Below are 17,743 nucleotides of genomic sequence, written 5' to 3' on the forward strand. Positions count from 1 at the left end.
TCTGGTTCTTTATGACCCCATTGCGGTTTCCTTGGCAGAGATCCTGGAGTGATTTGCCATTTCCTTCTCCAGATGAATGTACACATGAGGAAACTGAGGCTACAGAGTTAACTGACTTGCTTGGGAGCTGAGGGCGGATTTGAACTTGGGAAGATGATTCTTCCTAATTCTAGGCTTAACACTCTGTGCACTGTAGTGCCACCTAGCTACTGCAAAGAAGCTCTTAGTTCTCAGTAATTCTGGAAAAAGGGCTTTCCTCAAAAAGGGGCTTGGGGGAGGGTTAGGGGGGAGACAGAATTATGCTGACAAAGCAGCTGCTTGGAACATAGAGGGAAAGGGCAGTGAGATGGCACAGTGAATACATAGAGTGCTGGCCCTGAAATCAAGAGGAGCTGATTTCAAATCTGGCTTCTGTCACTCAATACTTCCTAACTATGTGACCCCTGGGCAAATCACTTAACCCCAATTGCCTCAGCAAAAAAAAGAAAAAAAAAATCCAGAAATGATTTAATGTAATGGCAACTCAGTTATTTAAAAAAAAAATTTTTGCCAGCTCTGTTGCTACCTTGTAATGGCATGGAATGAAGCCTGACTTCTTTAAGGCTATCTGCAAATAGCCAGCAAAGGGCAAGCTTTGGCAAGGCCTGACAAATTGGAGAGACATCAGCTAAGGGAGGGTCTAGTGATTGGGCACCTGCCAGATGAGGTATTCCAGATCAGTGCAGCCATGCTCCTTATCTGGAACTCAGCTGCCAGGTGAACTATTATTTATTTTTGGCCACAATAATTCCTCTAGACTATCTTGTAGGGATGGAGGAGAATTTAGGTGAAGAAAGCATTCAAGTACAAATGGTAAAAGATGATGGAATCATAGATTTGGATCTGAAAGGGACCTTTGATGCCACTCAGTTTAGCTCTCCTTCCCTTCCCCCCTCCCCCTTTCTTTTGCAGATAAGGAAACCCTAGAGAGATTAAGCAAGATTGTCTGAGGTTGTCCAGGTAATTTAAAGCAAGTTAGGATTTGAACCTGGACCCTTTGGGTTTGGAGGGTACGATAGGTAAATAATTAATAATTCAATGGATGTACAAATGAAAAGAAGGATGTCTGCCCCACTCCTACGTACTTAGCATTATCAATTCTCATAGCTTATAAATTTAGGGCAAGAAGGAACCTTAAAGGTTACTTAATCCAGTCCCCTCATGTTATAGGTGAGGAAACAGGCTCAGAGAGGTCCCTACAGTAAATAGAAGTGCCAGGATTTGAATTCAAATTTTGGCTTTCGATTCCATATCCAACTATCTTTGTAGATTTCTTAAGAGCAGAGACCAAAAAAATTAATATTTCCTTAGCCATTTTTTTTATCAGGAAGGGCTTCATAAATGCTGTTTGAATGGAAGGCAGGGAAATTACAGGCAGGAAAGGTTAATGAGAGAGATTTTTTCCCCACTTTATGAGAGAGAGAACTTTTGGCATATTTAGCTTCTATTATGTTGCAAGGAAAACAGGAAGGACCTATGGATTTGTGAAATCCCTACTGTGCTAAATACTTTTTATAAAGACTTCACCAGATCCTCTTAACCACCCTGAGAATAGGTGCTGTTAGTATCTCTATTTTACAGTTGAGTAAACTGAGGCAGCAGAGATAAATGATTTGTTCAGGGTCATACTGTTAGTAAGTGTCTAAAGCTAGATTTAAAATCAGGTCTTTGTGACTCAAGACCCAGGATTCACTGAATCCTCTCAGTTATCTTAAGGCAGGGTAAAAGACAATGTAGTTCTGTTAAGGTTTTTCTAGTCCTCAGACTTCCAAACCTACCCATTACATGCGTTCCTACTGTTCCTTACTGAGAGCTAAGGGGCTTCAGTGCTGTTTTCACTCATCTCTTTCAGGATGATGAGGCTGATGCTGTGACTATCGATGGTGGTTTTATCTATGAAGCAGGTCTGTTACCCTACAATCTGAAACCCATTGTTGCTGAAGACTATGGTACCGAAGCAAGTGAGTTCTTGATTTGCATATATTGACTCCCAAGTCAGAACAGGAGTTTTGGACAACCCTTGAGTTGCTGAAGAATCAAACTCTGATGATCCAGAAAGTGAAGTTAGTGTTGTTCTCAAAATGAGAATGAGAGAATATGGTTACTGCTGTGGAATAAAACTTACAGAAATTCTCTAGTTACAGAAAATGGCCTTATAAAAATAGTTCCTCCTTCTCCCTTTCTGCCCCCTCAACTTATTTTCTCTATGTGGTTCTGGCACTGGAGAATTCAAATCCATGTTGTAAGGAGCAGAGAGGGGGAAAAAAAAGGGACATCATTCAGGTCACCAGAACAATAGGAGGATTTTAACTGGGAAGTTGCCTGAGAAGAGACTGCAGAGTTGGGAAATGTAAACTAGGGACTTTTTTTTAGCTACTCATTTGCCTGAATAGGACCACTGGAAAAATTCTCAAAATTTAATGATTTGATGTATGGTATTGCCTGTCGTCGGGGGGAGGGAATAGAGGGAGGGGGGGTAATTTGGAAAAATGAATACAAGGGATAATATTATAAAATATATATATATATATATATATATATATAAAATAAAAAAAAATAAAAAAAAAATTTAATGATTTGAAAAGGGAGCTTGATTATTTTCTCCTATCAAAGAAGAGTTTTCCTGACGAAGAAGAGTTTTCTTTTTTAAAAATTTCATTCTTAATTCAGGGAATAAAATATGCATTTCCATAACACAGTATAGGAAAAAAGATGATTGTATTTGAAACTGCAAATTTATTTATGCATAACTTGCTATTCCTTTTTAAATATACAACAAAGCCATCATGTAGATTTCTTTTTTTTCTTCCCTCCTGTACTGCTTCCCAAGATAGCCACCATTACACACAAATAAGTCTGTATGTATATATATATATATATATATATAATTCTACACTTATTTCTAATTATCAGATTTTTTTATGAAGGTAGTATCTTCATATGTCCTTTATAGTTAATTTGGGTATTTATAATAGTCAAAATAACTTATTTTCTTGAAGTTGTTCTTTAAACAATATTGCTATTACTTTATACAATGTTCTCTTTGTTCTGTTCATTTTGCTCTTCAGTACTTTGTGTTTTATATATATGTAAGTATACATAGTGTGTATATATGTATGTATACAAAAATGTGGGTGTGGGTATATGTTTTATAGGCATTTTTAAATTCTTCCTTTACCTGATCAGTCCAAGTCCAGGATCAGATATTTTTTGGGATTTCCCCACCCCTCAAGAGATCATCAGGGAATGCCATCTTCTTGTCTTTGACTCCTAGCTGAGAATCTTCCTGTTTATTTTATGTTGTATAGACCCTCTGTCTCAGTACTTTGCTGTGGCTGTTGTGAAGAAGGGAACTGATTTCCAATTCAAGGACCTCAAAGGCAAGAAGTCCTGTCACACTGGCCTGGGCAGGTCAGCTGGGTGGATCATCCCTGTGGGGACACTTTATGCTCTTGGCCTGTTGCAGTGGGAAGGACCACCAGAACCCATCGAGGATGGTAAGCTGGCAAGTACAGTGAGGATTCTGAATGTAGTGGTGATTAGCTGTATTATTATTATTATATTAAGTCACAACCCCAGTTTCCTACAACAAAAAAAGAAAATTGTGCTCTCTAAAAAGAATATCATCTGAACCTATGATTTTCATTTATTACCAATTTCTTGCCTGAAGTCTGTACCCTTAAATACCCAGACTAGGATAGCAATGTGCTGCCTCTTGTATGCAAAGCACCCTACCATTTGAATGTTCTCCAGAAGCTTCTTCTAATTCAAGAGTCTTATCCTTTTTTGGTGTAATGAAACTCCTCAGCAGTCTGGTAAAACCTAAAAAATAAAATATATAGGATCACAAAGGATCACAAGTTAAAAACACACACACACACACACACACACACGTGTGTGTGTGTGTGTGTGTGTGTGTGTATATATATATATATATATATATATATATATATATATATATATATACATATATATGTATTTAAAAAGCCAATTCACAGACACTCATTGAAAAAGTAGTTCCTAGAATTAACTTATTTTTTTCTAGGCTTTGAGACTTTTCCAGGAATTAGAGGGTAGATGTGTATTTATCGTAGGGTATTGGCTCAGAATTGACACCTGAAGAATGGGCCCAGGATTGTATGTTAGGAATGAAAATGGGAAATTAGTGGGGTAGCTAGGTGTTTCAGTGACTTAACTAACTTGTTTGCCTCAGTTTCCTCATCTGTAGAATAAGCTGGAGAAGGAAACGGCAAACTATTCTAGTAGCTTTGCTAAGAAAACCCAAAAAGGGGTCACAAAGAGTAAGATATAACTGAAATTGAATTTAGAAGTAGAGTGTTGACATTGTGAACTCATTCATCCAAAATGAAAAGCAATCACTTCATATCTCTATGTTCCTGCAGATTGCTATTGATATGTCTTCTGGAAAGAAGGCAAGCCTAGAAAGTTTATATCTGGAGACGGACATTGTTTCTGTGTGTCCTCCCACATACCCTTTACACTGCTCACGTGTGCTGTTTCTTTCTCTCTCTCTCTCTAGCTGTGGCCAGGTTCTTCTCAGGCAGCTGCGTTCCCTGTGCATTGCAAAGGAATCCTAAATTGTGTTCTTTGTGTGCCGGAAAAGGCAGTGATAAGTGTGCCTGCTCGGACAGAGAACCTTATTTTGGCTACTCAGGAGCATTCCAGTAAGTTGAACCCTCCCCATAACTCCGGTGAAATGTCAAGCATCTATAAGTCTATGAACAATCCCCCAATCTCTATGGTTTTCTTGGGTCCTAGAAATAGTCACATCTTAACTTCAACCATCCTGACCCTGGTCTTCCAGTAATGGGACAGGACAGCAGGGAGCCTGTTCTTTGTCCCCTTCCTTCCATAGCCACTTCTACTTTTGTTCAAATGAGGTTACTATAGTATTATAGTATAATAGTATTATATAGTATATAGTACTATATATACTTTGCAGAACATATAGCATTATATGCAGAGGCACTGTTATTAGTATTAATATTATCAGTGACAGTTCTTTCAGTTTCTTGCACCTAGTCTGAGCCTAAACCGAAGAAAGACAAAGGGCCTGGCTAAGAAAGCTCTTTAGTATCTAGCAATCTAGCCAAGGGTCCCTGATTATTAGAGAAGGGATGAATTGGATCATTCAAGTTAGAGAAGTTGGTGGAGACTGAGATGGGCACTTAGGTCTGAATCTTAGCTCTAGGACTTCCTACCTTTGTTGCCTTACAAGCCCTTGGTGAAGTAGATACTCTCTGCATATGCTTCTGTCTGTGATGGCTATTGGAAAGCATGGGATAAGCTATTGATGCTGGACTGTGCCCATTCTTGTGATTCTCCTTTTCCCTAGATGTCTGAAGGATGGTGTTGGAGAAGTGAGTTTTGTCAAGCACACAACTGTGTTAGGTAAGTACTAGGGTAGAGAGGCCCAATTCCCCACTATCTCAAGCATTGGACACCTCCGTCTATTTTTTCTGTCTCCTGCCCTCGTGTTTCTTACAATGCTCTTCTGAAGAAAATTTTAAAAGTTAGTTCACAGTGGTGTTATACCATTTACCATCTGCTGGAGTTCCCTGCACAAAGCAATTTATTAATCTTTTCATCGACTTCCCCTCCCACCACCTAATACTCATAGATTGAAGTTACCCACCTTGGTGCCTTGTTAAATTGTAATGTCCCTCAGAGTGAGGACCTTACATGGTAGACAAAAATATAGGACACAAAAGGTGGAATCATTAAGGATCAACAGCCACGAGAGGTGGAAAGGTAGAGATGGATGGAGAAGAATAATGTTAAGATATTCTTTTTAAAAAAGTAAAATATTAATGGATAATTAATTACATTAAGGTACATAATACATTGGCTTCAGGGGGTAGTATTTAAAATTTGCTCTCAGTGGTTCAGTAGATAAAGTGCTGAGTCTAGAGTCAAGAAGATTCATATTCCTGAATTCAAGACAGAGTATTGCCAAGATTCTAGAAGCACAAAAAGTAGTCAGCTTAGCATCATTTTGGCCTAGAATTCTGATTCCACTATAGATTTTAGTCAGAGATTTTTTTTAATCTTTTAGTTTTATTCAAAATATATATCTCATTTAATGCCTGTCGAAGTGTTTTACACACAATAGAAGCTTAATAAATGCTTATTCTCTTTAAGAATGGTCTTTCTAGTCTTATTTGGAATTTTTGCTTTTTCTTGCAGACAACCTTCTCACCGAGGCTGACAAGGAAAATTATGAGCTACTGTGCCCTGATAACACAAGAAGGCCTCTCGATCAGTACAAGGATTGTCACCTGGCCAGGATTGCTGCTCATGCTGTTGTGGCCCGAAGTGTGAATGGCAAGGAGGATCTGATCTGGGAACTTCTCTCCACTGCACAGGTATTGGCCATCCCCATTTTTCTCCTTTTTTAAAATTCAATTTTATTTTCACTTCTAAGTTCTGTCCCTCTGCCCATTCACTCCTCCACTTATTGAGAAGGCAAGAAATACGAAACTCATTACAAATATGAAGTCATATCAAAATAAAAAAAACAAGTTAGACTTGTTCTGGGATTGGGGTGGAACAGAAAAAAGAAAGGAAGAAGAAAAAATATGCTTCAATCTGTATCTGAATATCAGCTTTCTCTCAGAAGTTGGATGACATTTTTTGATTGCATTGCACTGCACTGATTATATTTACTACGTCTTTCACAGTTGATCATCTTTATTCATGTTGCTGTTACTGTGCAGATAGTTCTCTTGCTTCTACTCTCTTCTTTGCATCAGTTCCCATGAATCATCCCAGGGTTTTCTGAAACCATCCTCTTCATTATTTCTTATGGCACAATAATATTCCATCACATTCATAAACTATAACTTTTCTAGTCATTCCTCGATTGATGGTCATCTCCTCAGTTTCCAACTCTGCCACAACAAAGAGAGGTGCCATAAATATTTGTGTACACGTGGATGGACCTTTTTTCTTTGAGCTCTTTAGGATATAGACTTACTAGTGGTGTTGCAGAGTGAAAGGATATGTAGATGATTTGGCCATAAAGGATGATAGCATAAACAAATTAGGAGAGCAAGTGAAAATTTACCTGCTAGATCTCCATAAAATGAGGAATTTCTGATCAAAGAAGAATTAGATAATAGTATCAAAGGAAAAATGGACAACTTTAATTTAAAAAATTAATTTAATTTTGAATTTAAATTTTTAAAATTTTTATTTAAAAATTACAATTAAATCTCTACATTAAATTAAAATGTTTTTGCACAAACAAAACCAACAAAAACAAGATTAAAAGGGAAGTACAAAACTGGGAAAAAATCTTTACAGCCGACGTTTCTGATAAAGATCTCATTTCCAAAATATATTTAAAAATGTGACAAATTTATAGGAATACAAGTCATAACCAAATGATAGTTAAAGAATATGACATAATTTTCAGATGACAAAATTAAAGCTATCTATAGTCATATGAAAAAATGCTCTGACTATTGGTTAGAGAAATGTAAATTAAAAGAACTCTGAGATATCACCTCACTTGTTGGCTACTTTGACAGGAAAAGATAATGATAAATATTGGAAGGAATGTGAGAAAACTGGGACACTAATCATTGCTGGTGGAGTTGAGAAATGATCCAACCATTCTGGAGAGAAATTTGGAACTATGTTCAAAGTCTATAAAACTGTGCATACCTTTTGACCCAGCAGTGCCATTCCTGGGTCTGTATCCCAAGCAAATTTTCAAGGAGGGAAAAGGACCCACATGTGTAAAAGTGTATGTAGCAACTCTTTTTTTGAGGTAGCAAAGCATTGGAAAAGGATAGATGCCCATCAATTGGAGAATAGCTAAACAAGTTGAGGTATATGAAGATAATGGTATATTATTGTTCTATAAAATATGATGAACAAGCTAATTTTAGAAAGGCCTGGAAAGATTTACATGAACTGGTGCTGAACAAAATAAGCAGGAACAGGAATACATTATACACAATAACTACAAGAACAAGGGATGATCCGCTATGAAAAACTTGATTTTTCTCAGTGGTTCACAGATCCAATGCCATTTCAATAAACTTTGTACAGAAAATGTCATCTGTATCTAGAAAAAGAACCAAGGAGACTGAATGTAAATCAACACATGCTATGTTCATTTTTTTTCTGGGTTTTTTTTTTTCAATCTCTCCCATGGTTTTTTTTGTTTGCTCTGATTTTTCTCTCCTAATATGATTCATAAAGTAATGTATATTAAAAATGAATAAATTTACTGGGAAAAAAGATATCCTTTCTTGCAAAAACAAAACAAAACTAAACAAAACAAAAAAAAGGCATGCAGCATTTATTGTGCACAGTTCTGGACTGTTCCAGATTGCTTTTTAGTATGATTAGGGTAGTTTGCAGGTCCCCAAAAGTATAGTGTGCCTCTTTTACCACAGCCCTTTCATCTATTGTCATTTTGCTTTTAACATCAAATTCAGTTTGATGGGATGTGAGGCATTACCTTAGAGTTGTTTAAGTTTCATCCCTTTACTTAATAGTAATTTAGAAAATTTACTTATTAGTGATTTAGAGAATTTTTTCATATCACTATTGATTATTTTTTCCTTCTGCTAAGTTCTTATTATGTTCTAATTTCCTGTTCCTTTTTAAATTTTTTTAAAGATGTTAAAGTGGTTTTCCCTTCCCTTTTTCAGATAATTTTGCAGATAAGAAAACTGAAGTAAACAGGGTTGTTGTGCAGGGTCACATAAATAGTATCAGATACTGGATCTGACCTTGGGAAGATGAATTTTCTTGACTCCATCCCAACCCCTTATGCACTGTGCCACATAGAAGTCATCCTCATTTTACAATTAAATTACTTGCTCAAAGCAACCCAACTACTATGTATCTGAGGCCAGATTGGAACTCTATTCTTTTTGATATCAAGTTTAGTGCGGCTGAATATTTCCTTTGTGATTATTTTGGAAGAAATGATTGAACAGATGATTCTCAGTGTAATCAAGTGTTTACGGTCATGAGAGGTAATTTCTCAAAGGGAAAAGAACTAAGAAGATGCTTCTCATTCAACTGCACTAGGGTATGTAATGTTCTTGAATTGTGAGGGTCCGGTCATCTGCTCAATTATAATCCTTCTCTGGGAGGAGATCGGTAAAATCTTTTCCTCTGAGTGCAGGTTTCTTGGGAGCTCTGAATCTCCTTCACTTCTTGTCCTTTCTCAAATCATTCTGGTCTCCTTTCAGCCTGCCTGACTTCAAAACTCTATCCCAGAGTCGATTCTCTCAGACCCAATACTGCCCTCCTTTTATTCTCCCAGAGAATGGGTGAGTAAGGACTCAACGGGACATGGAGAAATACTTCCATCAATGAACTTGCAACTCTTAGAATTCCTAAGGTATAAATTCCCTTTAAAGGCCCGAAGCAAAGGTCTGAGCCAGAGAGCTGTCAAGTCAACCTGAGTTCTCACCTTGTCACTGTCCAGACGACCTGAGTTCTCACCTGGTAATCCTAAGAAGGGTACATTATGCTTTGGAATACAATTAAATGAAAGTCTTAGAGAAGATAAATGGAGATGGATAAACTGGGAGATTAATAGGGATCTACAAAATAGACAAGATTATGAAATATAGAAGATGGAATCTCTGATTACACAACAAACCTGGTATTGGTAGAGATGGTTAGGATGTTCTGAAAGAGGTAAAATATAAATGGATTACAGCATATAATCAGTTCCTCCAGGGGACTGAAAATCACAGAACAGTAGTATATGGGGGAGATAAATAGCAGTTGAGGAGGCCAGATTAAATTTTATGTAGAGGGGGTGGCACTGGAGCTGAATCTTAAAGGCACCAAGTTATTCAAAGAGGCAGAGATGGAGAGAGAGTGAATTCTATGTAAAGTGGACTTGGTGATAGAAGATCTGTGTTCTGTATTTGCAATAGCAAGACCAGTCTAAACAATAGACTGTGTGAAAAAGAGTAATGTGTAAAATAAAATGGAAAGGTAGGTTGGAAGTATGTGAAAGCCTTTAAGTAACAGAGTTTATATTTTGATTCTGGTGATGATAGAAACTGCTGGAGCTTCTTGAGCAAGGGAGAAATAACACTGTCAACACTGGGCTTTAGCAATATCACTTTGCCAACTATGTGAAGGATATGTTGGAGAGAAGAGGAAAAAGAAATAGGGCAGGGAGACCAGTTAGGAAGCTATTGCTATGGTACAGGGGCAAAGCTAGGGACTGAAATAAGGTAGTGGTAGTGGGGTCTAAATGGAGACGAAAGAAGAGCATGCATATAGGAAAGGTTGTGAAGCTCACAAAATTACGCATAGATTGTAAAAGTTGGGGAACGAGGAAAGTAAGGAGTTAAAGAAAACTCCAAAATTGTGAACCTGAGTAAATGGAAGGATGGTGAAGGCCTGGACTAAAATAGAAACATTTAGTAGAAAAATGTGAGTATGGGACAAGATCATGAGATCTGTTTTGGGTGTTTGTAGAACTTTCTAATAGGTGGTTGGTGAGGAAAGAAACAGATTGGAGCTTGAGAGGGATTAGGACAGGATAAAGGGATTGGTGAAGCACAGAGATGGTAATTAAAAGTATGGAAACAGGTTAGATTACTGAACTCATGAAGGAATATGGCAAAAAGGGCCACACACCGAGTTACCTCTTCCCTTGTTAGCAATTTTCATTCATGGTTTTCTTTTTCCCTTGAATAGGAACATTTTGGCAAGGGCAAATCAGAGAAATTCAATCTATTTGCTTCCCAACATGGAAAAGACTTGCTATTTAAGGACACTGCTAATAGACTTCTGAGAGTACCTCCAAAAATGGACTATGAATTGTACCTAGGATACAAATTCATCCAGGCCATCAAGCCTATGAAAGGTAAGCAGACTCTGGTCCATTTCAGAGATGGGGAGTGGGGGCCCAAGCAGTAAATTATTAGCATATGGGTCCATGATTCTAACTCAGTTGCAGTCATTGTAAGACATTATAATGCTTCCAGGCATCCGATCCTTCTTCAAAATCTTTGGCAAGATGGAGAAACTGAAATTCGGAGGAGTTAAATTGCTTTCTTGTACTAGTCTCCTGTAGATTGTTAGGCCAGATGGTTCTATTTGCCATCTGAGCCAATGAGCTTTATAGAGTTAGTTCTAATGAAGGACAGGGGGCAAACATTTCAAGAACTACATACAGAAGCTCTACATTATATTCAGTATTATTTCTAAAGTTTTCAGAATGCCTCTCTCCAATCATATCTATGATCCTCAGTGCAGCAACTCAGAAAATCTTCCTACCCGTCATAGTTTCTAGCTGATATCACTAGGGAAGTACAGAATCAGGGACTGTCAGGGATAGAAGAGACCTTCGTAGTCATATATTTGAATCACATATTTGAAAGATCTCAATCATATAAATGTCATAAGTTTGAGAATCTTAATCATAGTCAGGGAATTTCAAGGATATAAAAGGCCTTAGAGATCATATATTTGTTTCCCTCATTTTAAAGACATGAAAAACAGAGGCCATCAAAGGAAAATGACACTCTAAAATCCTGTAGGGAAGTCCTTGAAAGGCCAGGTCAAATCAGTTAATTAGTAATTATTTAGGGGGCAGCTAGGTGGAGGAGTGGATAGAGTGGCAGTCCTGAAGTCAGGGGAACCTGAGTTCAAATATGGCCTGGACACTTAACACTCCCTAGCTATGTGACCCTGGGCAAGTCATTTAACCCCAGTTGCCTCAGGCAAAAAAGGAAAAGAAAATATCAAAAAAGAAAAAAATTATTGAGAAAGTAAACTTCTGGAATATTTTACTTTTGTTTTTTAAATATCCATAATCGCTAGCACAATGCCTGGTTGATATCACTAGGGAAGTACAGAATCAAGGAATGTCAGGGGAAGAGACCCTAGAAATCATATATTTGAATCAAACATTTGAAAGATCTTATACTTATTTATTCATATTTATATTTATATATATTATATATATGTATATATACATATAATACATTTGAGAATCCGATTATATATCAAAGAATTTCAGGGATAGGAGGAATCAGGAGGAATCTTGGAAATCTTATATGTATATATGAATGTATCTGATATACACAGTTAATACTTATTAATTACACTTAAGGAAAGTACATCCGAGCTATAGGGAGAGTGGAAATGGAAATGAAAAATGGTCTGTTCTAGGGTTGAAGCATCTAGGTTAAAAACAGTGCTTGCTACCTGCAGAACCTTAGGCCAAGTCGTGTAAACTTTCTCTGCTTCCATTTATTCCTCTATAAAATGAAGGGGTTGGAGTAGATGGCCTCTGAGAGCTCTTTCAGGTCTAGATCTGTGATTCAGTGTTGTTTCTTATATTCTGATTCTCTTATTAACTAACTGTAAGAGTTCTTACAATTGTACATCTCAAGCAATTCTTCTCTGAAAACTGGCTCCATATCAATCAGTTACTGTTGCCGTGCTGATTATTTAGACACAGGGAGCAAGTTTGATTTCAAGAATTGTACCTGTTTGTGCTTTTCCTCCCAAGTTAGAAAATCTCTACTCTTTCATCCAATTAGGTGACTCAATGTTGTATTGTTTCCTTCTGATTAATTGCCTTTATTTAAATAATTGTTTTTAATGTATAAATGTCTAACTACCCTTGCTTTCAGGGCCCAGACCTAAGTTGAGGACGCTGGTCTTTGTTTGTATGTACTTTGTAATGTATTACCATACATAATAAACTCAAAAGATCAAACCTTCAGAAAGCCATTTCTTCTTTCACTGGTCATAGCTCAGGCTTTTGCATAGTGCATTTTAAAGATAGATTAATGGTTTAAACTCTTGACTTCTTTTCCAGGTCATGACCTAGACAAGATTCATCCCTCAGGGGACAAGAAGGTGACGTGGTGCACAGTAAATGATGATGAAAAGAAAAAATGTGATGAATGGAGTGTGTTCAGTAGAGGAGTCATTGAATGTGCAGTAGGAGAAAACTCTGAAGATTGCATTGTCAAGATAATGGTAGGTGCTCCCATTTTGGTACAGCATCAGTGTTTTGGGGCTCTTTAACCCAGGAGAATCAGAATCCTGTTTAATAGTTCCATCAATTGTGTGACTGAAAACATTGTTGGCTCACTGGAACTTAGTTTCCTTGCTTGGAAAATGGAAAGTTTGGTATAGGTCATATTGAAAGTAACATCTAATTCTAAACTCTTTTAATTCAAAGTAGGAATTTCCTTCCACAGAAGGAAGATGATAAAAAATGATAATAATCACAGTATTTCTTCTGTATCTGAGCTACTCTGTTAGGGAATTACATTAAAGACCAACTTCCCATGAGCAAAGTGTATGGCTGTCCTTATTTAGACAGTCCATTTTGTGCCACTCAACTTGAGTCCCTTCCTGCATGACCAGGAACTCAGTATAGTCACAGACTAATATGTGAATGCTTTTGGGTGCTCCTGGGAATCTGTGCTTGAGAAAAAAGCCTGGGTCTCCTTAGACATCCCTAGTGTGTTATTAGCGTGGTGATAAGGACAGAGATGAGTCAAAGAATTTGTACTTTGTAGATAACATCAGGAAAATTTATACCCTGCCTCAATGAAATTATGTTTTTTTCATTGTTATGTGCACATAAAGACGTGTTATTGCCCACTACAGAATTGTACCCTTCTCTGTGTACCTTCACTTAGTATAGAAGAAATCCCCCCCCCCTTTCCCATGTTAGAGAGAGTGGGATTTTCCTGCAGTAAAAGCTTTGTACTTATAAAATGTAATATTTTGAAACCATGTGTTTTATGTCTCCTGTATTGGATCCTAGACTGTCGAGTTTCTTCCTTTTTTATAAAATGAGGGGGTTGAATTAGAATACCTTGGAAATCACTTCCAGCTCTAAGTTTATGATGCCAGAAGCCTTAGAAATAACTTTAAAAGTTGTGGTCTGCTATATGAGGTTGATATTCAAGGTAATTTTCTCATATGAAACTCTACCTAAGTTCCTACACTTCCCATCCTTCTCCCTAGTCAATCACCCTGTCACTAAGTGTATATGATGGCAGGCGTGATGAAGGGCTCCTAGGCTCCGTGAAACAATGTTTTTGTAATGATTTACTTTGCCTCCACAGAAAGGGGAAGCTGATGCCATGAGTACTGATGGAGGATATGTTTACATTGCTGGCAAGTGTGGTTTGGTGCCTGTCCTAGCAGAAAGCTACAGTAAGTAGGGGGAATATTTCTCCTTTAGCTTGACTCTCTCTAGGCTCTGAACAAAAGATTTTATGCAGAGCTCTCACTAGGGCAGCAGAAGAAAGGTGGGAAATAGCAAAGGGATAAATTAGACTCACTAATAATCATTTAAACATTTAAAGCCCTGAGATAGTTGATAGAGCTCAGGTTAGCTCCTTCTCTTTTTTTTTCCTTTGCAATGTATGATATATATATATGTATACATATATATATCATACATAGCAAAGGTCAAATACTATATAAAAATATATAACAAAGGTTCATATGCTATATCTTGTTTCTGGTATGCAAAGGTTCTAATAAACCCTGAAGTGATCAAAAAGCACAAAGAAAAAGAAAACACTCTAAGGGTGGGATCAAAATGGAAGCAAAGTTAGCTGAATAGGAATGAATTTTCATTTTTCATGTTATTCTAAACTGTGGAGAATCAAAGATTCTCCTGAATAGAATGGAATGGATTCTCCTTAATGGAATGGAATGGAATGACATTGTAGTGGTATAAGCACTCATGCTTAAGAAAACCTGATATTTAGAGAATGCAGATGGAAGATTCATTCCTTTGGCTTCTTTATTTTTTCAGCACCTAAGGATGGACAGAGTCATGGGAAGGACTGTGTGAATAAACCTGCTCAGGGTGAGTCTGAATTGGTAAACCCAGCGATGGAAGGGTTAGCCAGGTGGCACAGGATAGATCACTGGGTCCATCTTCCTGAGTTCAAGTCCAGCCAGACAACTTAATCGTTGTGTTACCCTGGGCATGTCACTTCACTCTGATTACCTCAGTTTCTCCATCTGTAAAATAAACTGGAGAAGGAAACTCAAGCTACTCTAGTGTCCCTGCCAAGAAAACCCCAAATGGGGTCACAAAGAGTCAGATATTACTGATAAATGACTGAATGCAAATAGTTAATGGGAGAGATTTCCTTAGGAAATAATAGGATTCTCTTTAATTGAAAGTCTTTTGAGAATAGTCTGGATGACTACTTGCTGAGTTTGTTGTAGTATGGATAACTTTCTGGTCATGAGAAATTAAGTAAAAGACTGAGCTTCTTCCAATGCTCTGGTTCCTATAAGTCTGAGGACATTTATATATCTGTTTTCCCCAAGGCATGAAGTAAGTTTGGTCTAGTGGCATCAAATGGCCCTTTCTGGAATGGCTCATAATGCTAACTATTGCTTTTTTGTGTCTGTTATTTTCAAGGTTATTAGGCTGTGGCTGTTGTTAGGTCAGGTACTGATCTCTCATGGAATTCACTGAAACACAAGAAATCCTGCCACACAGCAGTTGGCAGAAGTGCTGGTTGGAACATTCCCATGGGTCTGATATACAACCAAACCCATTCCTGTAAAAACAAACTGACAAGAGAAACAATTGGTCTGTTTTGGGGGGGATGGGGCTGGATGGTATTAATGGGCTTCCTCTACAGACTGGGGGTAGGGCAGCAGAGAGCCACTAACAGAACAGCAATGACTGTACTGAGTCTGTGCTCTGAGGCTCTGAGAACGCACCAAGTCAGTCCAGGTGGGGGTTGGGGGTGGCCGGGCTCTGAGAGAAGCTGGCTTTCTGGGGTTTCAATCTTCACCTCTGGTGTTTACACCCTCTCCGCTGCTCCAGGCTTGCTGCCAAGACGGAGCATCCACACTGGGGCAAAAGTCTTTTCTCAGAAACGGCAGAGATCACACCCCTCCCCCTCCGGTCTGAGCTGTGTGAGCTGCCTGTCTCGCTCTGGCTGCCTGTCCTCAGTCTGCGCCCAGTCTGACTGACCCTCCCCCGAGCAAACACAGACCTTTTCTGGCGACTTTCAAGGATGTCTCCTCTTGGTGATTTGTGGATTTCTTTCTGGGTCAAGCATTAAGTCAGAGGCTTGTCATGAAGTAAGTTCTGAGAGAAAACGAGGAGCTCAAGCAGCTGTCTGCCTCCACGCCGCCATCTTGGCCGGAAGTCCCATTTTATTATTTCTTATGGATGTGAATATTCCATCACTTTCAGATCCTATAATTTGTTTAACCATTACCCAACAGAAGGAAAGACTTTTTTCAATTTTAATCCACCAAGAAGATAAGAGCCTCTAGAGCTACTATGGTATGTTAGTATATATAGATCCTTTGGAAGTTTCATTTTATTCTTTATCTACTAAGAGTAGTAGACTCTTTGGGTCAAAGGACAAGAACATTTTAGTAATTTTCTTTGAAGAATGGAACAAATTCACAGCTCCATCAACAATAAATCAGTGTGCTCATTTCCCCATCACTCCTCCAATATTGTCTATTCTGATCTTTGGATATTTTTACCAATTTCCTGCATTAGAAGTGAAGCCTCAGAAGTATTTTGTTTGCTTTTATTTGTTTTAAGTTCTCTGCAAATTGATTTAGAGAAATCTGAAGTAGTTAAAAATGGTTTGCAATTCTTCTGAGGAATATCTGTTCAGGTTCTTTGACTACTTATTCAATGGGCAATGGGTTTTGGTTTTATATATGTATATTAGTTCCCTCTAAATATTGGATATCAGAGCCATGTCAGTGATATTAAATGCAAAGATTACTTTTTTTCATCCCATTGACCTCTTCCCTTATCCTAGTTATACTGATTGTGTTTAGGCAAAAGATTTTCAAAGTTACTTAACAGGAAATACCCGTTTTATCTTTTGTGATCGCCTCTATCCTTAGTTCAGAATTCTTCTTTTGACTAATACTGTGGATGGTATTAAGTATATTGTTGTTACTAACATTATATACTTTGGCCCATTATGAACAATTGGATAACATGAAGGTGTCTACAGAGACAAGGAAACAAAACTATTAATAAACAAAAATATGAAACAAAGTTCAAATCTAGTTTTGGTATCAAATCCCAAATAGAGAAGTCATGTAAATATGGAAATGGCTGTCTCCAATTTGTTTTTGCTTTTAGTCATCCTGATGCTCTGCAGGTATTGTTTCCACATTTTAAAATATAGTTCCATAGCTAATTTTATGAATGATTAAGAGGTAAAGGAGAACATTTAAAGGTAAAACTCCAAATCTGAAAGCCAAAATGTGATGAATGGAAATATTTTCACCTTCCTTCTCAATTTTCTCTCCCACCTCACCCTCCTTTACCCCCATAGTGGCTTACATCAGATGAGGAAGTGGAAATTTCTGTGAGTCATCTCACAAAGAGGCTTTTGAATTAAAATCTTTCCAAATTTTTAAACACTTGTTGATGAGAAGCAATTCCACTGTTCTTATTAAATGGTTCATAATGCTGTTAGATTTATTTGGGGGAAAGTGCTCTGATAATAGAAATTTAAATGTTTTTACTACTTCATTTTACTTGGTATCATCAGTAGTATCTTGAATAAATTATGATTGACCAAAATGGATTATGGTGACTAAAGCATTGACTTCTTTTTGTTCCATAATTAATCACTAATCACTGGTTCCTGGGTCAATGGATTTGGGTTGGAATCTTGCTTTTGTTTGCTCAAAGTTC

The 17,743-nt window shown here is 37.5% G+C and overlaps 1 protein-coding gene across 1 annotated transcript in view; it reads left to right on the forward strand.

Annotated features, from left to right (window-relative positions):
* Nucleotides 1–17,743, forward strand: part of LOC141562102 (serotransferrin-like) — a 29,903-nt gene that overhangs the window by 358 nt on the left and 11,802 nt on the right. Inside the window, exons 2-9 of the mRNA XM_074302111.1 lie at nt 1,851–2,000; nt 3,348–3,536; nt 4,580–4,724; nt 5,396–5,451; nt 6,247–6,425; nt 10,750–10,918; nt 12,884–13,047; nt 14,151–14,241. Of these exons, the coding sequence (XP_074158212.1) occupies nt 1,851–2,000; nt 3,348–3,536; nt 4,580–4,724; nt 5,396–5,451; nt 6,247–6,425; nt 10,750–10,918; nt 12,884–13,047; nt 14,151–14,241 (1,143 nt within the window). The remainder of the gene's footprint in view (nt 1–1,850; nt 2,001–3,347; nt 3,537–4,579; nt 4,725–5,395; nt 5,452–6,246; nt 6,426–10,749; nt 10,919–12,883; nt 13,048–14,150; nt 14,242–17,743) is intronic.

The sequence above is a fragment of the Sminthopsis crassicaudata genome, chromosome 3, assembly GCF_048593235.1.
Source record: "Sminthopsis crassicaudata isolate SCR6 chromosome 3, ASM4859323v1, whole genome shotgun sequence".
Taxonomy (NCBI): domain Eukaryota; kingdom Metazoa; phylum Chordata; class Mammalia; order Dasyuromorphia; family Dasyuridae; genus Sminthopsis; species Sminthopsis crassicaudata.